Raw genomic sequence first — 15,975 nt, 5'->3', positions numbered from 1 at the left:
AAGATTGTAACCATTTAATGTGACATTTTAATTTGCTGAACAGAAGTGGAGGAGCAGTTGTCCTCTCTGGGTTTTAAGGATAGAGATAACTCATGCTTCTACTTAAAAAATGTGTGATAAGATGCTTTAACACAAGTACAATGCTAAACTGAAAGTCTGTGGCATGACAGGGATGGAGGATACTTGCACTAGGTGATGCACAGGAGAGTGGTAGAGATGAACCTGGTGAACCAGGCGAGGCTGCTGCTCCCTGTACAGGTCAACGAAGAGGACATTTCCTGAAGCTGTACCAACAGCTGCATATTGTGCAACAGGACAGCAGGCCAGACTCGTCACCTAAACAGGCACAGATGACGTTTTAAATGTATTTTTTATTCTGATAAATGTAATGATTTGGTTTAAGTCATTTCCACATGCTTACAGAACATGTGTATTGATGTAGCTCAACTGATATGCTCTGAATGATCGCATGTTGTGAATCCCACCTCAGTTTGAAGAGACAGGGAGCCGAGGTTAATGCCATCTGCGGTCCACAGCTGCAGTTCTCCCGAATCCCTCACTGACTGCAACCGGCAAAAGCACAAACATCGCAACTCACTTAAAAGACACTGAGCTAAATTACACATGCCGTCACGAGACACTGTAATTATTGAGCAACACAAATGTTTTACCACACAAATGTTCTTCTCAGTGTGTGAAAAAGCTGCTGCCACAAAGTTGCCACTGGGAACGTCCAGGACCGTCTCAATCTTGTCTGACTGGTTTGGGTTCAACATATAGATTTGCCCCTGAAAAACAAGAAGCCTGTTATGCTCTCAGTATATCTTCTTTCTCACGTAACATGTTATTATTTTATATAATGTATAATGTGTCACACTATGGTGCATTTAAATACTTACTGTATTAGAAGATAAAAGTAAGGTTTCATAGTCAGGGGAGTACATCACAGTTGTGACAGGTCCTTCTAATTGCCATGTTTTTTTTATGTCAATCTGAGTCCCTTTGATTTGCAGACAGTGCACCACGCTCTCCTGTAAAACATCATCACTTTAAAGTGTTCTTAAATTGCAATTTATGAATTTCTGAAGCCTGAAATTGCAAATTAGATCAGATCATTGGATTACTATACATTATTCTTTATTAAATTTGAAGGTAGCATACAGACTTATGAAGATGTTAATGAGCTTTTACCTTTCCTACAGCGACCAAACCATTGTTGTTAAGGGTTAAACCTTTAAAGTTGCTCTCTCTGAGTTCAGGGACCGCATCAGCAGCTGAACAAAAGTGAAACACAAACCAGATATCAAATGTATTTTCTATAGCCAAATAAAATACAATAATATATGGAAGACCAGAAATACTCCCAGTGAGTTCTTAAATATCTGCCTCATCCCAGTGTGTGTGTGTGTGTTTACTTGTGGGGTTGAAGAGGACTGTGACAGAGACGTTCTCAGGGTCAACAAGAAGCAGGAAACCTTCTGCACAGCCCACATAAAGTTCTGATGTGGCCGTCCAGCAGATGGCAGTAGGAGTCAGTCTGGCTTTGGTGCAGAGTTTAGTCTGTGCAAACACACGTGGAGTTGGGTAACAGTTTACATTTTGTCTTTGTTTGTGTGCCTGTTAACAAAATAGTTTCCCCAACAAATAGATTCATGGATCCAAAAACAACAAATCTCCAAAACAAACATATTAACTGGTTAAAGTGTATTTATTTTGCCTGTATTAGTGTACAAGTGACAGTGTTATAAATACCACAATGCTCTCTGTCCTTTCTCCCATGAACCCACATATGGCTGATGGAGCCATCTCTGGACCGAAATAGGGCAGTTTGTCGCTGACAGTATGAGAGGTGGGCACCAATTTCTCAACAAAGGAACCATCAGTCGCTGGAAGCTCTATCACACTGCAACGCAACAAATACGACATACACATTAGTAATATTGTTTGACACCTAATTATCTAGATTCTGCGTGTTTCATCGGCCCCCACTCCACTTGCTGCTTATTGAATGTGAAGGATAAATAATTCCACTTATCAGTTAAATCACATGCGATGCACGGGCAATTTCATGTCCGTATATCAATTCAGTTTACATTTACCTTGGTTTCAGGACATTCAGTGTGGCACTCTTCTCAATATTCCAGACAGTGAGGGATTTAGTGCCCAAAGCACAAAGCTGGAGCCAATTCAGAGGGTTGAACACCAAAGAAATGACATCGTGCCCAGCTTGTGGTTGTGTACAAATAGGCACAGCTTTTTCCCAGTCCCTGCATCACACAGTCATGGTTACTGTAACAGAGCTGTTCAGCCTAAATAAACATAGCTGGGAATGTTAAGCGCACAATATAAGATAGTGTGCTGCTTTCAGTGGCTTACCACACTGTTATGGTGTGGTCTGGAAGAGAGGAACAGCTGCCCAAATAAGGACCACCATCACTTAATGTCAGAGATGTGTAGTCCAGTTGTGCTTGTCCTAGACAAAAGAATTAATGGTGACTATTTAGGATTTGTGAGAGAGAGAAAAATGTAGGAGGGGATGCATGCAAACATAAATAACTCAAAACATACTGGCAGAAAATGACAGTAAATACATAGACACGTGGTGATCTCAGCTGGGAGAAAACATCACATTATTACCTGTTAATTCATTCTTCAACTGAGACTCAGGGAAAATGTACACAAATATAGATGGTGATAGCTTTTGCTCAGAGAAAGCAAAAATCCCATTATTGCCATTGGCTGTCAATACACCAACGCCTCTGCCAGGACTCTGAAGCACACTCCGCGTTTTTGTCTCCAGGTTCAGGAAACAGACGTGGTTCCCGCATGGATAACATACCGTTTTATTGTCGACAAACTCGATACTCTTGTTTGTAAAACCTTGTGCCCACCTGGAGGGAGTAAAACAGCCAAATGGTAGATAGAAAGTAGCAACGGTAGCTTAAAAAAACAACGTTGGTGAATTATGTTTTTTGCTAATATACAAAAATAAATAGGTGTATCAGTAGCGGCGACATACCTGACTTCTAAACTTCCAGTGTCATCCATTTTAAGTTAAAACAAAATGACACACAATAAAAATTCAACTTTTTTTCACCAACAACAGTCGAACGAACGGGCGAGTGGTTGCGTCTCCCTGGCAACCAGAAAACTCCTAGGTAACCACCCTTTCATACTATTGGCTGATACTTTATCTGACACGCCCATACCGGAAGAAGGCTACAAATAAAACAATTCAGCCGTAAAAATCGCTGTACAGTCTTTCTCAGTTGTTGCCAAGGTGTCTGATTTCATTCACCCCCTGAAGTGTAAACATGTCTACTGAAAAGTGTTTCGCCAAAGGTAAGACGCACAGCGATCCCTCAGCTAACTGAGAAAAGCATTTTGAAAAGCATGTTGCGTTGTCAGTTTTTGCTTGCAAGCTCAGATACGATTAGCGTAACACAGTAACTCTTTTTCACTTCCTCAAATCTGTCACAGGTTTGTGCATGTTCACTGTTCTCCTCGACTGAATGCGTTGCTTCACGTTGAAACTTTCCACGCTGTTAAATTCACTTCTTCCGCCCTGACTTGACCATTGGCAGTATCTATATGTGACGTTGCGAAATGTGAGACACAATACATGGACGGATGTTATGTTTTTGCACAGTCATTGTGACTATGCGTTTGTAAAGCTAACAGGAGTGTCCAGGTCAAATAGTCACCACCTTTATGTCCCATCTCATTGTCTTATTATCGTTTTTAAAGATTGCATTGACACAGCGACTCTCTGTGGATACTCTGATGTTTGACAGACAACAAGTTACTTTACTGATATTATAAGTTACTCATTTAAAATGTACAGTAAAAGTTACTGCAGTTACTCATTAGAACAGCACATGTATTAGTATCTCCTGTGTGACTGTAAAAGGCTGAAAGGATAAAGTTCAAACAGACTGTTTTACATTCAGAATTACTATCAGTAACTTGTAAAGTATCAAAGTGTGCACAATCTCTTCCAGATTGTCATACAAATTATATTATTGGGTTGTTATTATTGGTGTAAAGCATTTTAATGATGTAGCTGGTGGAGGTGGAGCTCATTTAATCTGTTGGGTAGTTTAATCTGTGACACTGCATCATACTTTATAAAATGTTCAGTATGTAGAATATTAATATTATAAAGTAGAGAGTATACCGGTCGACCTATATTATATATTTTTTCCAGTATATAATGCAAAAATACATATTTATTATGTATTTTTATTAAATACAATTTTCAGCTATTTATTTTTTTATTTCATAATTATTTTTCAGTGTTCATTTGTAGAATTGGTTGACAATGTTAAATTATTTAATATGTTTAAGAATATTATTATCATATCTTATTTATTCTTTAAAAAGTTATGTCTTTAAGAAAGCAGCCAGTACTTTTTTTCCTAAAATCATTGTCGGTCTCAAAAAACCCATATTGGCACAATGTTTTTCTCTGAAATAATAAGTAGTTTAAATTGGAAACACTAGTAAGTTGTTTTTTCTTCCAGGAAGTGCTGCACCAGGTCCAGTCCCCGAAGGACAAATCAGAGTTTACAGCATGAGATTCTGCCCCTTCGCCCAGAGGACCAGATTAGTGCTGAATGCCAAAGGGATCAAGTAAAGACACACTATTATTATTATTATACTTTATTTTAAACCCTAGTATCACAGTTAGCTGAACAGGAAATTAATGTAATCGGAGCTTTTGATTAAATTTGCAGAACCTGTTTTTGTCTTTCAGGCATGACACCATCAACATCAACCTGCAAAACAAACCTGACTGGTACTTTGAGAGGAATCCCCTTGGTCTCGTCCCAACACTGGAGACACCTGCTGGTGAAATTATATACGAGTCTCCCATCACCTGTGAATACCTGGATGAAGTTTACCCCGAGAACAAGCTGCTTCCCTCCTCTCCTTTTGGGAAAGCTCAACAGAAGATGATGCTGGAGCATTTTTCCAAGGTATCTTATATGAAGACTTGCACCTAAATTCTGGGGTTCTGTTTTGTATATTTCTCTACAGTTGCCATCATTAAATAATCATGTTAATGCCACTGTTTTCTACAGGTAACGCCATACTTCTACAAGATCCCCATTGGGAGAAAGAATGGCGAGGATGTCTCAAAACTGGAAGCTGAACTGAACGAGAAGTTTGCCAAATTAAATGAGGTAGGTTGGGAAGTCAAGAAAGTCTGATTTCTTTACACATTCACAAGACGTGTAAAAGTGAGATCATCCATGTGTCTGTCTGTAATGACTGTATCTGGTTAGTTTACAGTGTTTTATAAGACGCTTATGAATGTAATGTTTATTTTTTAAGGACTTAGTTAATAAGAAGACCAAGTTCTTTGGTGGCGATTCCATCACAATGATCGACTACATGATGTGGCCTTGGTTTGAGAGGCTGGAGATCTTTGAACTGAAACAGTAAGTAATAATCACCCAGGACATTTAAAAATAAATACATTTTATGTATAGAAGCATTTCATAACAGTCAAGGTCACTGTAGATAGGAGCAAATATTAGGTTCAGTACAGTAAGTATAATATAAAGCAGGGAGTCTCACAGTCTCAAAGTCTTCTTTGTCGTCTTTCCTTCATGATATCTGATATTTCATGAGGGCGACTTCATGAGTTGAATTTTGGTTTTGAGTGAATGATTGCATTCCCTTTGTTTTTTCAGCTGCCTTGACAGCACACCTGAGCTGAAGAAATGGACGGAGCGCATGTTTGAGGACCCGGCTGTCAAAGCCACCATGCACAGTGAGGACACCTACAAGGCCTTCTACAAGAGTTACACTGAGGGAAAACCCAACTATGACTATGGCCTGTAGAACATAAGTGCTCCAAACCTTAAACCGTCCATTTGTTTGGTTTTTGATCATGGTTAGGCTGGAATCTGTCTTTCAAAGTGTGTAATAGGAAAATATACTATAGTAAATATCATGATGAGTTAAGAACAAAAATATATTTTATTGGACATTTAAGACTTATTTTGGTATTGAAGGGGAAATATGAACCATAATGGGAATGAGGCATATTGAGCTAAATGTGACTCGAGATGTTTTCAATGATCCATTCCAAAGTTTGGCACTTTTTCTAATAAAAATTGGAGATGTAATGACTCCGGCCTGAATCTGTATTTTGTCTGTGTTATAAACAAAACAAAAAACTGTTTTCCCCGCAGGCTGCACAGGGTTGTCCCATTTAATAAACTGCAGCTCTACCAAAGATTTGACATCAACCCAGTGGAAATGTAACCAGAAAAACATTCTAATAAGCAATAACAAAACATATTTATCATTGAACATTACAAAATGTAATAGCTGCCATCACATTCGCAACAGTATGAATGAGAACAAAAACACTGCTATACTGTTTGGTATAGGGATACATCGATTTATCAGCCAATCATCGGCACAAGCTGATCTTCAAATAATTATCTTCTATTAGGTCATTTATTCCTGTTAGACCAGCGTAACATGAGAGGTATTTCTGTTCAAATGTTTCCCCAACAGACAAAAGTGCTTTGTCTTTTTATCAGGAGAATACTGAAATGCTTTTCTAAAATAATCCTTCATGTAAATTACTAGTTGCTGCTTCTTTTAGAGGCATTAGGGATATCTTAAGAAAATTATTATGCCCATAAAACAAGCAATATGACTCAGAAACAGTCCTACGGACTGAATACAGATCGACTACATGGGTAAACAATACACCCATAAAATCTTGTAGGGAAGGCACTGTTTTGCCACTAGATTTTACAGACAGAAATGCTGCTTATGCATTGTTTGAAGGCCAGATTCTCAACACACTGGCTACCTTGTTTAATGTAAAGAGAGCAGCTGCAGCAAAAACCACATCTAAGATATTGCCCGTAACTAAAATAACTGTTGTATGCGCACCTTTCATTTCAGTACTTGCGTATGACTCTTAGTAACACTGAAGCTCACACGCTTTCATCCAGGCTGCGGTGTAGACCTCCATTTGATAAGTGAGGTGTGTACTCTCGTATAAGCACTGGTGCATTTCTCAACATCTCGTGGAAGTGCCTCGTTGTAGCTGCATGAAGCTCCCTCTGCAACACCAGAGACCGAAACAGATTGATGGGCTCCGCTTTGCGAATTATCTCAGGAACCCGGACGTCCTCTGGCACTTTACTGTTCCCGATCAGAACGTGATGAAGTCTCTTCTCCCGCAGGCTCCTCTGCAAGAAGCTGAGCACATCCCGAAGTCTGTGCTCCATACTCTCAATGCCCCACACCGAGGGCCTTTTAGTCAGCAACAAGTGCAACAGAGCGGTCTTTAGGTGATAGTTAGTGAGGGCACTCACACCTGTGAGCCCTGTCTGCTTTCTGTGCAGGAAAGTAACAATCTGTAGGCAGTGCAAATGACAGGAATTTTGTGGTAGGCGTTTGGCAAAATGTTTCAGCAAATTCCTTTCGTAGGCAGCAAAAGAGAGGGGCCAGTATGGGTCGGGAGAGCTGTCACAATCTGAGGGAAAGTGTGAGACAAAATAGGCGTCTGTATCCTCCAGCTGTACCACCGGTATGATGTTCATTACGATGACTTTCCCCGAACGGAATCGGATCTTCAGAGCACCGGCGGCATCCAGGTTGCGAAAAGTGACCTCAAAGTCGTACTTGTGAGAGATGCGTCCCCACGCTTTGGTTACAGAGATCTGAAACCACTTCATGACTCGATCTTTGGCTAAGAAAGGTGTGTTCCTGGAGCACAGCAGTTCATCAGGACTGCGGTCCACTTTGAGCGTGTCGTTCCTGCCGTGCAACAGACACAGCATGTCCTCTCCCAGGTTAGCAGAGCCACAGAGACAGCCCTCATCGTTCTCCCCAAACCTGGTCACTTTTATCTTGCCACAGCCCTGCATGTCCGGAGGCACGTCGCTGGAGGGGTTGCACCACAGATGGAACTGGAAGGAGTACGGATCCGGAGGCGAGAAAGGCACGATCAGGTCGCACATCAGTGGCTTACACACCTTCCAAGACTCGAACATGCTTCCAATCCCGACAAAGTCCCCGACTTCCATGTCTGCCTCCCTGTCGCACACGCTCCTGAGCGATTCCAGCAGGTCATCGGCGAAACCCTCGACAAACTCCCTCACCCTCCAGTTTTCATGAGATGAAGCGTAGCTGCATTTGTCACAGAAGTTTCTCAGGACATCTTTATCGAGTACCACCGTTATGGGGGTGACTGATCCACTCTCTGAAAATATGTCTTCATCCTCAACTGGCTTGATTTCTGTGTCGGCAACATCCACCCTGTACATCTCGATAGTGAAGAATATGACGAAGGACACAGTGCTCCAGAAGTACCAGCTGTAACCCTCCTCCGGGGTGGTTTCTTCCTGCTGTGACTCCAGCTGTGAAAGCTCTTTCTCCAGCTTGGCCTGCTCCATTTCCAGCCTCTCTTCATGCTCCCGCATGCGAGCCATCAGCACCTCGTCCTGCTCCGGGAGTGTGGTGTTCTCTTGAGGAAACAGCAAGGGGTGGTTTAATATGGCAGCGGCCACCACCACACACACACGTGCAATGGCCCCCTGCATCTTCAGCTCCTTTTTAACGTACACATTTAAGCACCGAGTAGACGTCCGGGCAGCTGAAGCTCAGATCCTGAAACAAAAACAGAAATGGTTTTATTGAAGTGGGTTTAAGTGTGCTGAATAACATGTATGAAAATCATGCTATATATATAAAATCCTGTTATATTTGTAAACCACTCCACCAGGGAAGCACAGATTGTGCCTCTAAATATAGAGGCAGTGGGCTGAGTGACGCACTCGGCCAGTATCAGACTGTGCAACATGGGAGGAAGGAAGATCGAGCCCTTTAGAAGAACGTCGCCCTCCTCTGATAACCCTTTTCAGTTACTTAAATTGTGCCTCTTAACATCCTGCATTTCTGGAAAATGTCCAAATAAAGTTTCTAAGTGAAACAATGTGGAAAACACTCACATTGACATTATTATCTTCTTTCCTGGACGTCATCAGATGGCCGATAAGCCATGCAATATATTGTACAGAAGAGGAAATTACATAAGTCTCTTGCTTATGTTCCAAGCAGAATTTAAAGAGACAACTGCACAATGCTCTGGCGAGGATGTACTTAATAAACTACCGCCATTGAAATCTTCAAAATAAAAGGCATATAAAAAGTGCCTAAAATGGGACTTCCTTTAGCGAATAAGAGGAACAAGAAATAGGACGTACACATGCATCTTGATCTCACTGTAAGGTCATGAGATTATGAGCTGTTCTCTTTCGGACTCGAGTTTTAAAATGGCAGCAGTAACAGTGGTGCAGTAATGTATGAGTGTGTGAGGCCACAGAGTCAGGGAAATTTCCCAGGACTTACTCACTGGGATGTGGTCCAACACTTACATGGCTCAGTCCATCCAAACAAACATCAGCCCAGACTGAGAGGCATGTGCTGTGCTTCATTAAAACATATTAGAGATCACCTATTGTTAAAGAACGTGCTCAACATAAACAAAGACTAAGAAGATTAAGAAATGAAACATTATTTATGTTAAAACGGATCAAAACTTACTAACTTAAAGCATCTAATACTCGCTTATGAAAGCAAAAGCAGGTCTTTAAATAGACTGCTGTGTAAATGCATTTCCTCTAGTTGTGCTACTGTTTCACTGTGTTTAAACATGTATCCTGTTACATTAAGACCGCTATGTCAAAGTAAACCTTATGCCTTAAATATTTTACTGAACTATTATCAGCTAAATATCCTCATTAATAAATTATCACGATGCATTAACATGTAAACAGCATGTTGCAGGCTGGTGGACTTGCAGGCTGGTGTAAATTTGACTTTACTACTACGTGTACAGTATTTCAGCTGCGATATAAAGGCAATGAACAAATGAATGTATCAATAACTGTAATCTAATAATATGATAAGATACTGAGCAGTTTTACTTTTGATAAAGTAGGGGATACATTTTGATGCTAACACTTGTACTTCTACTCAATATAAAATCTTACTTTGATGACTTTAGTACACTCCTGAATGCAGGACTTGTATGTGTAAAAGGAGTATTTACACTCTTTGAGTAAAGTAAAAGTGGCCAACTTTAAAACTGTACCTAATTTAAATGTAAAGTGGATGATTAATACCATATTTGGGTGTTTGGAGTATGCTAAACAACTCTCACTATGACGTGTATATGCACTACTGTGACGTCGTTTCGACACATCGCCAACGGTTTCCTCCTCGGTTGTCTTAGCAACAAAATAGTGACCCGCTCATCACGGAAATGTGCTGACAGACAAACATTGTTCCACACTCATGAGTCACTTCACAGCCTGTTCAGCTAACAAACGGAGCCCTGTGTGATGCTGTGTAAACCTTTAAGAAACAAACAACAACTTAAACGTTTACTTTCCCGAAAATGTGAGCAACGAGCATCACTCGGGTGGAATAAGTGCATGTTTCGCGGCTGTTCGTCGATGTAAAAGTCTAGAGGAGCACATTTACAGGACACACGGTGTATAAAAGTGGATATGTCCTACCTTTGCTCTGTTTTCTGGCTGAGTTCATGGTGATAAACTCCTGTGGCGGGCTCCCTCCTGTGAACGCAGCCTCATCCAACTCATGCGCACAACGAGGGAACACTTTGAGCTTTTTTCTTACACATTTCCTGACTGTGAGCTCCACCCAGACACACAGACACACAGACACCGCCCAGCCACCGAAACAGGCCCTGTGAGCTGAGAGGAGGACGGTGCAGTCAAAGTCAAAAGCCAAAGTCAGCTTTAATGTCAATTCTTCACATGCACCAGACATACAAGGAATCGAGAGGACGTTTCTCATTCACCCACAGTGAAACAGATAAAGTGCACAGGCACAACAGATAAGAACAGATGGTAAGACTTATTAATTACTAAATTGAAATTTAAACCTTCATTTCAAACAGAAATATATAATACTTATGGTAGTGCGAAAAGGCAGATGGAAATGGCAGCAGAAAAATTAAAAATTAAAAACTAAAATGTTCAACAGTAACAGTGCAAAAGAACAACAATAAATGTAGTGGGACTTATGATGAGTTCAAATATCATAAATGTATCAGATGTAAATGTATATGTATTGTAAATTAGGTCAGTCTAAATAATACTGTGTATTTCACTTAAATGTACTGTGTTTTAATGGACTAATAAAATGTTATGCTCCTTTATGCTTGCAGCTAATTTTGAACTAATTGTGTGTTTTATCTCATGTATTCTGACTGAGGCAGCCCACAAAAACATGACTGAGTCATCTTTTTTCACACTTTGCCTGCTGATAGGCACTCCAGATTCCCAAATGTATATACTCAAACAATTAAAAAGTTGGTTTTGCATAATATGTCCCCTTTAAATAGGACAGCAAAAGTCATTGTTTGTTTATTCATCTCTACTCGTCTCTCTTTTAAATTATCCTTTCCGTCTTGTTTTATCTTCCATAGTTTGTATTTATATGCTCCCTGTGTATGTACAATTGGGTATGGTTATGCATGTACATATTTATATGTATATATGCATATATATATATATATATACCTATATGTGTGTATGTGTGTTTATATTTTTATTTGTTTGTTTGTGAAGTACTTTGTAACTCTGTGTTAAAAAAGTGCTATATAAATAAAGCTTTACTTACTTGATGATTATGCTAATAATTTTCTCCATTAAGCAAATGATATGTGTGGTTTATAAAAATTCTAAAAATAGTGATCAGTGCCAGAACGTATAAAGTCGCATGAAGAAAAGTACCTAAAATCTGTACTTAAATACAATACTTGAGTGGATGAACTTAGTTGCATTCCATCACTGTCTGAAGGTAAGTTGATTGTTTGTTCAAAATCATAAAAACATGTGCCTCTTCCACACAGTCTGTCAGCACAAACAATGTATCTCCTTCTGATACAACAAGGTGAATCTTAAAATGTATCTTCGCTGTTGGTAGCCTGCAGGTGACAGACTGTGACTGACTCAGTAACATTACAATGTACACATAACGTACTGTATAACTTTGACACGCGATGGTTTACAGTTAATCACTTCCTTTCTATGATAAACATGACATTTTCTGTTATTATTTGCAGGTCCCTTTATGTTGATATTGAACAAGTTAACAGCTGAAAACATGTAATGTGGACGTAATGATGGTTGTGAATTAATCCCTCAAAGATAAAAAATCAGACCTTACTGTAAAAAAATTAATCTATTAGTCTAATCCATCAGTTAACTCAAAATGTTCAAAAACAAATAATCATTGTACACAAATTTTTTTTCTGATTTAGTTTAAAAATGTAAAACAATAAAAATAAAAACTTTTTCTTAAATTGGGCCTCGATGTGAAATCTGATGTTTCAAAATAGCTCTGCTAACCCTGAAAATACAAAATAATCTTCCTAAAACAATCAACACATGGTTACTGTTATAGCATAATGTAACAAAGTCACTTCCACAATAAATATTCTGCATCCACGTGGTGGCGCTTCATACTCGAATAAAAGAGACCTACAGTCAGGGAGGGCAGGACACACAGGAAGCACAGACTAAACACAACTTATTCCTTTCAATAGCTTCCTCAAGAAAGAACCACAGCAACAATCCCAAAAAATATGAGCATTGGAAGCAGATGTTCATAAACATATTAACATTGTTTCATTCACTGATAGACACTGTTGCGTGATGCCTCAACACTGGAAATCCTATCTTACTAACATTAAACAAGCCCCTGCTTTCAAAGTGATAAACAGTGCCATTATAAAATGGCATACATGTGACTAACTAAATCTCTGGTGAAGTTTTTTTTTGGCACTGTCTTCCATGTGAAACCCCTCAGGAAATGCTTTGTTGCGCAATGTCGCAGCACTTCACTAAAGTAGAAATGTACTGTACTGTGAGGCTTTCTCATACTGCAGGGTGACAAACTCACAGAGCACAGAGATGCTTCCTCTGCAGATTCTTTGGGACTTGCTAAGACAACAGAGCCTCCTCAGATCTCCGTTTTTTCCAGTTTTATTCTCTCTGACTGTGCACCTGAGCTGCTGCTTCCCTTACATTTGTCTGGATTTGCTCTCTTCTAGACTGACCCTGGTACACCGCTTTAAGATCCAGCCTCAAAGCAAGGTGACATGGACAATGGCTTACAGTTGCTTTTGCAAAATTGTCCGCAACCATGTCTGTTTCATTTTCCCTTTGTCTGTTGTGCACTGGTACTTGAGACCTGTGTTTTATCCTCTACTGGCACCTGAGATGCTGTCTGTTGTTAAGGATATACTGGCCTGCCTCCTCCTGTTCGACATGCAGTACTTTTTGTGGCATCTGCTGCATCACAAGGTGTCCTGGCTCTACAATTTCTTCCACAAGGAGCACCACTTCTACACGGCCACCTTCTCGCTGACGACCGAAAACACAAGCGTCTGGGAGATGCTGAGTCTCAGCTTTTTCACAACACTGAACCCTGCTCTCCTGGGCTGCCACCCGCTCACGGAGATGCTCTTCTATGTTACTAACATGTATCTGTCTGTGGAGGCTCACTCAGGCTATGAATTTCCCTGGTCTCCACATAGACTGGTGCCCTTCGGCCTCTACGGAGGAGCTCAGCATCATGACCTCCACCACCTAAAATTCAGGGTAAACTACGCGCCATACTTTACGCACTGGGACAGACTTTTTGGCACACTGCAGGGAAAAGACACGCAGAAGAAGTCAAGAAACAAGAAGCCATGATTATCAGAATGTGTGATGGACATTATTTCCAGCTGTCAACCTGCAAGACAAGCAACTAAAGATAAAAAATTGACTTAATGAAAGCTATATTCTAGACAACAGCGACCAATAACTGTTTCAATATGAACATGGGCATGCCATCATTGTATTAAGATAGACATGAAAAAATCTGAACTTAAACTTTAAAGGTGGCTGTAAAAAACTCAGTTTCATCAGATCAGTACAAGGTACGAGCTATATACAGTCACATATGTATATAAATGTATTTATATTGTCACTATTGGAATTATATCATTTTTCATCATCATTATAATTTAACTGTATTTCAAAGTATCACTTAACCTCATAAATCACTGTAATATACTTATTTTAATAAACTAATTTACTTCACATTTGCCATAGATATTACTGATTATTACAGATCAATAAATGTGGTTAAAAGTATTATACCTGTAAAATACCCTTTTTATTTTTTTCCTTTGCCACCACTCATTGATAAAATAAATGAAAACTTGATTTATCTTAATCTCCTATTTTTCTTTTAAAGGACCAGTGTGTATGATTTAGGCGCATCTAACAGTGTAGTTGAGATTGCAACTCTTTCAACTACAGTAGGTATATATTTATACAGGGGTATATATTTTTTATATTATTTATATTATATTATATTGTATCAAATTTCCGATTTTCCACGTTCCTCATGCTAATATGATAATGAGGTGTTTCTGGTTTCCTCCTTCATGAGTAAGCTGTGGTCAGCTCAAATTCAGTCACTTTTGTGACGATCTTAAATAGCTGTTAAAATTTCTCCATGTCCAATGTCCATCTGTTAACCCACTATGTTCACTGTTCCACCAAACTAAATACATGATTTTCAATCAGTCTTGTATGGAGAATACGGTTTCATGCATTTATTTCAGGTGTCTGCATTATTTTAAAATGACTGGACACATTCTCCTCATGGGAGATAGATGAATTGATGAATTTTGAGCTGAAATAATATTTATATAACACTTTGTCAGTGCATGCAAATGGTTTTTATTAAAATGCACTGTAGTGGTACACCCACCTTGTCCCAGGAAGTCAATCCAACCATGTATCCCTGTCTATCTACTGGCACAATGCACACATCATCTGTTTCCACTTACTCCCTGTAATGTGGAGCTGAAATGACACTTACATAACAATTGTCAGCACAAGAAAAAACATTTCTTTTTATGAGGTACTGTGAGGTGGTACACCCACGCTCTTCTAGAAAGTCAAACTTGTATCCACATGTGTACTTACAACATATGAAGGCACGCATCATCTGTTTTCACTCGCTCTCTTTGCACAATTTGCACTAAATACTTTTTTATTACTATTATTCATACATTCAAAAGCAAAGTTAGTGTAAGTTGTAGATTCATCAGATGAAAAGAAAAAGTAAAAAAGAAAAATTACAGAATGAATAAATACATATACATACAAATAGATTAAAAAAATATTCCAGGTTCAGTTTACTTAGCTTGTGGTATCTAATAACTTTACAAATTCATTTGACATATTAATCCATTTCATTCCTCTCTTTTCATTCAAATGTTAAATCATTTCTCTCCATTTTGATTTTTTCTTTAGTAATTTCAATAGATACTCAACTGTAGTCTTTTATTCATAAAACAGAATTCACTGCACAGGTGATGATATAGTTGCTGTAGAAATAATAACACTGATGTGTCTGATACGAAGCTGATGCCTCAACTAAAAAAGAATGTTGTCAGAAACTGTGCTAGACACAAACATGATGGTAAAAGTGAATGAGGGCACATTGGTGCCAATGTCACTATTTTAGGCCGAATGATGAGAAATGAAAGTAGACAGACTAATCTGCAGACTGGAAATAACCGGGCTAAAACGATTGCCTTCCTTCCTCAGGGATTTACAAGACAGGAACATGAATCTGATGAAACAGTGGCAGACTCAGGCGGTGTGAGGGGCAGGGGCAAAACAAAAAGGGCACCAGTGCACTGGAAGTTGTGATGCATTCATGGTGAAACACTATACTAAGCAACTAACTAAGCAGCTGTTTGTCAACAACTTTACAGTATCAACATAAAAGGTGAAAAAACCTCAAGTAGGTAGGAGGTATAAATTGTAAGGTGCAATGACACATGAATACAAAAAAATGTCGTTACACTATTACAAGAATGAGCAAAAAATATAGCTG

General features: G+C 39.2%; 4 protein-coding genes across 4 annotated transcripts in view; 2 read left to right on the top strand and 2 right to left on the bottom strand.

Annotated features, from left to right (window-relative positions):
* The window catches only part of cfap43 (cilia and flagella associated protein 43), a 15,776-nt gene extending 12,627 nt beyond the window's left edge, over window positions 1-3,149 (bottom strand). The window contains exons 1-11 of the mRNA XM_035663342.1: window positions 3,020-3,149; window positions 2,638-2,891; window positions 2,377-2,473; window positions 2,100-2,267; window positions 1,753-1,903; window positions 1,416-1,560; window positions 1,192-1,274; window positions 900-1,031; window positions 672-788; window positions 486-563; window positions 188-336 (exon numbers count right to left, since the gene is read on the bottom strand). Of these exons, the coding sequence (XP_035519235.1) occupies window positions 188-336; window positions 486-563; window positions 672-788; window positions 900-1,031; window positions 1,192-1,274; window positions 1,416-1,560; window positions 1,753-1,903; window positions 2,100-2,267; window positions 2,377-2,473; window positions 2,638-2,891; window positions 3,020-3,048 (1,403 nt within the window). The 5' untranslated portion in view covers window positions 3,049-3,149. The remainder of the gene's footprint in view (window positions 1-187; window positions 337-485; window positions 564-671; window positions 789-899; window positions 1,032-1,191; window positions 1,275-1,415; window positions 1,561-1,752; window positions 1,904-2,099; window positions 2,268-2,376; window positions 2,474-2,637; window positions 2,892-3,019) is intronic.
* Window positions 3,150-3,190: 41 nt separating this feature from the next.
* On the top strand, window positions 3,191-6,140 carry LOC118329262 (glutathione S-transferase omega-1-like). Its single transcript, XM_035663340.1, has 6 exons — window positions 3,191-3,342; window positions 4,524-4,632; window positions 4,757-4,979; window positions 5,085-5,186; window positions 5,338-5,444; window positions 5,700-6,140. Exons 1-6 carry the CDS (start codon window positions 3,315-3,317, stop codon window positions 5,848-5,850), a joined length of 720 nt encoding a protein of 239 aa, XP_035519233.1. The 5' UTR covers window positions 3,191-3,314; the 3' UTR covers window positions 5,851-6,140.
* Window positions 5,468-10,687, bottom strand: itprip (inositol 1,4,5-trisphosphate receptor interacting protein). Its single transcript, XM_035663337.1, has 2 exons — window positions 10,560-10,687; window positions 5,468-8,646 (listed from the first exon to the last, which is right to left on the bottom strand). Exon 2 carries the CDS (start codon window positions 8,577-8,579, stop codon window positions 6,966-6,968), a length of 1,614 nt encoding a protein of 537 aa, XP_035519230.1. The 5' UTR covers window positions 8,580-8,646; window positions 10,560-10,687; the 3' UTR covers window positions 5,468-6,965.
* A 2,268-nt stretch (window positions 10,688-12,955) lies between these two features.
* Window positions 12,956-14,245, top strand: LOC118329261 (cholesterol 25-hydroxylase-like protein). Its single transcript, XM_035663339.1, has one exon. The coding sequence runs from the start codon at window positions 12,984-12,986 to the stop codon at window positions 13,767-13,769; it is 786 nt and encodes a 261-aa protein (XP_035519232.1). The 5' UTR covers window positions 12,956-12,983; the 3' UTR covers window positions 13,770-14,245.
* Window positions 14,246-15,975: the final 1,730 nt, after the last annotated feature.

Source organism: Morone saxatilis, unplaced genomic scaffold (genome assembly GCF_004916995.1).
Source record: "Morone saxatilis isolate NCDOM2014 unplaced genomic scaffold, NCSU_SB_2.0 Contig19, whole genome shotgun sequence".
Taxonomy (NCBI): Eukaryota; Metazoa; Chordata; class Actinopteri; family Moronidae; genus Morone; species Morone saxatilis.
The sequence above is the reverse complement of the archived record's forward strand: the minus strand, read 5'-3'. Positions and strand labels throughout refer to the sequence as shown.

Excerpts from the sequence above, each read along its gene's own strand:
- LOC118329262 (XM_035663340.1), top strand. The coding sequence starts at position 3,315 with ATGTCTACTGAAAAGTGTTTCGCCAAAG. Across the intron at positions 3,343-4,523 it reads TGAAAAGTGTTTCGCCAAAG|GAAGTGCTGCACCAGGTCCA; the intron begins GTAAGACGCACA and ends TTTTTCTTCCAG. Across the intron at positions 5,445-5,699 it reads GAGATCTTTGAACTGAAACA|CTGCCTTGACAGCACACCTG; the intron begins GTAAGTAATAAT and ends TTGTTTTTTCAG.
- itprip (XM_035663337.1), bottom strand. The coding sequence starts at position 8,579 with ATGCAGGGGGCCATTGCACGTGTGTGTGTGGTGGTGGCCGCTGCCATA.
- LOC118329261 (XM_035663339.1), top strand. The coding sequence starts at position 12,984 with ATGCTTCCTCTGCAGATTCTTTGGGACTTGCTAAGACAACAGAGCCTC.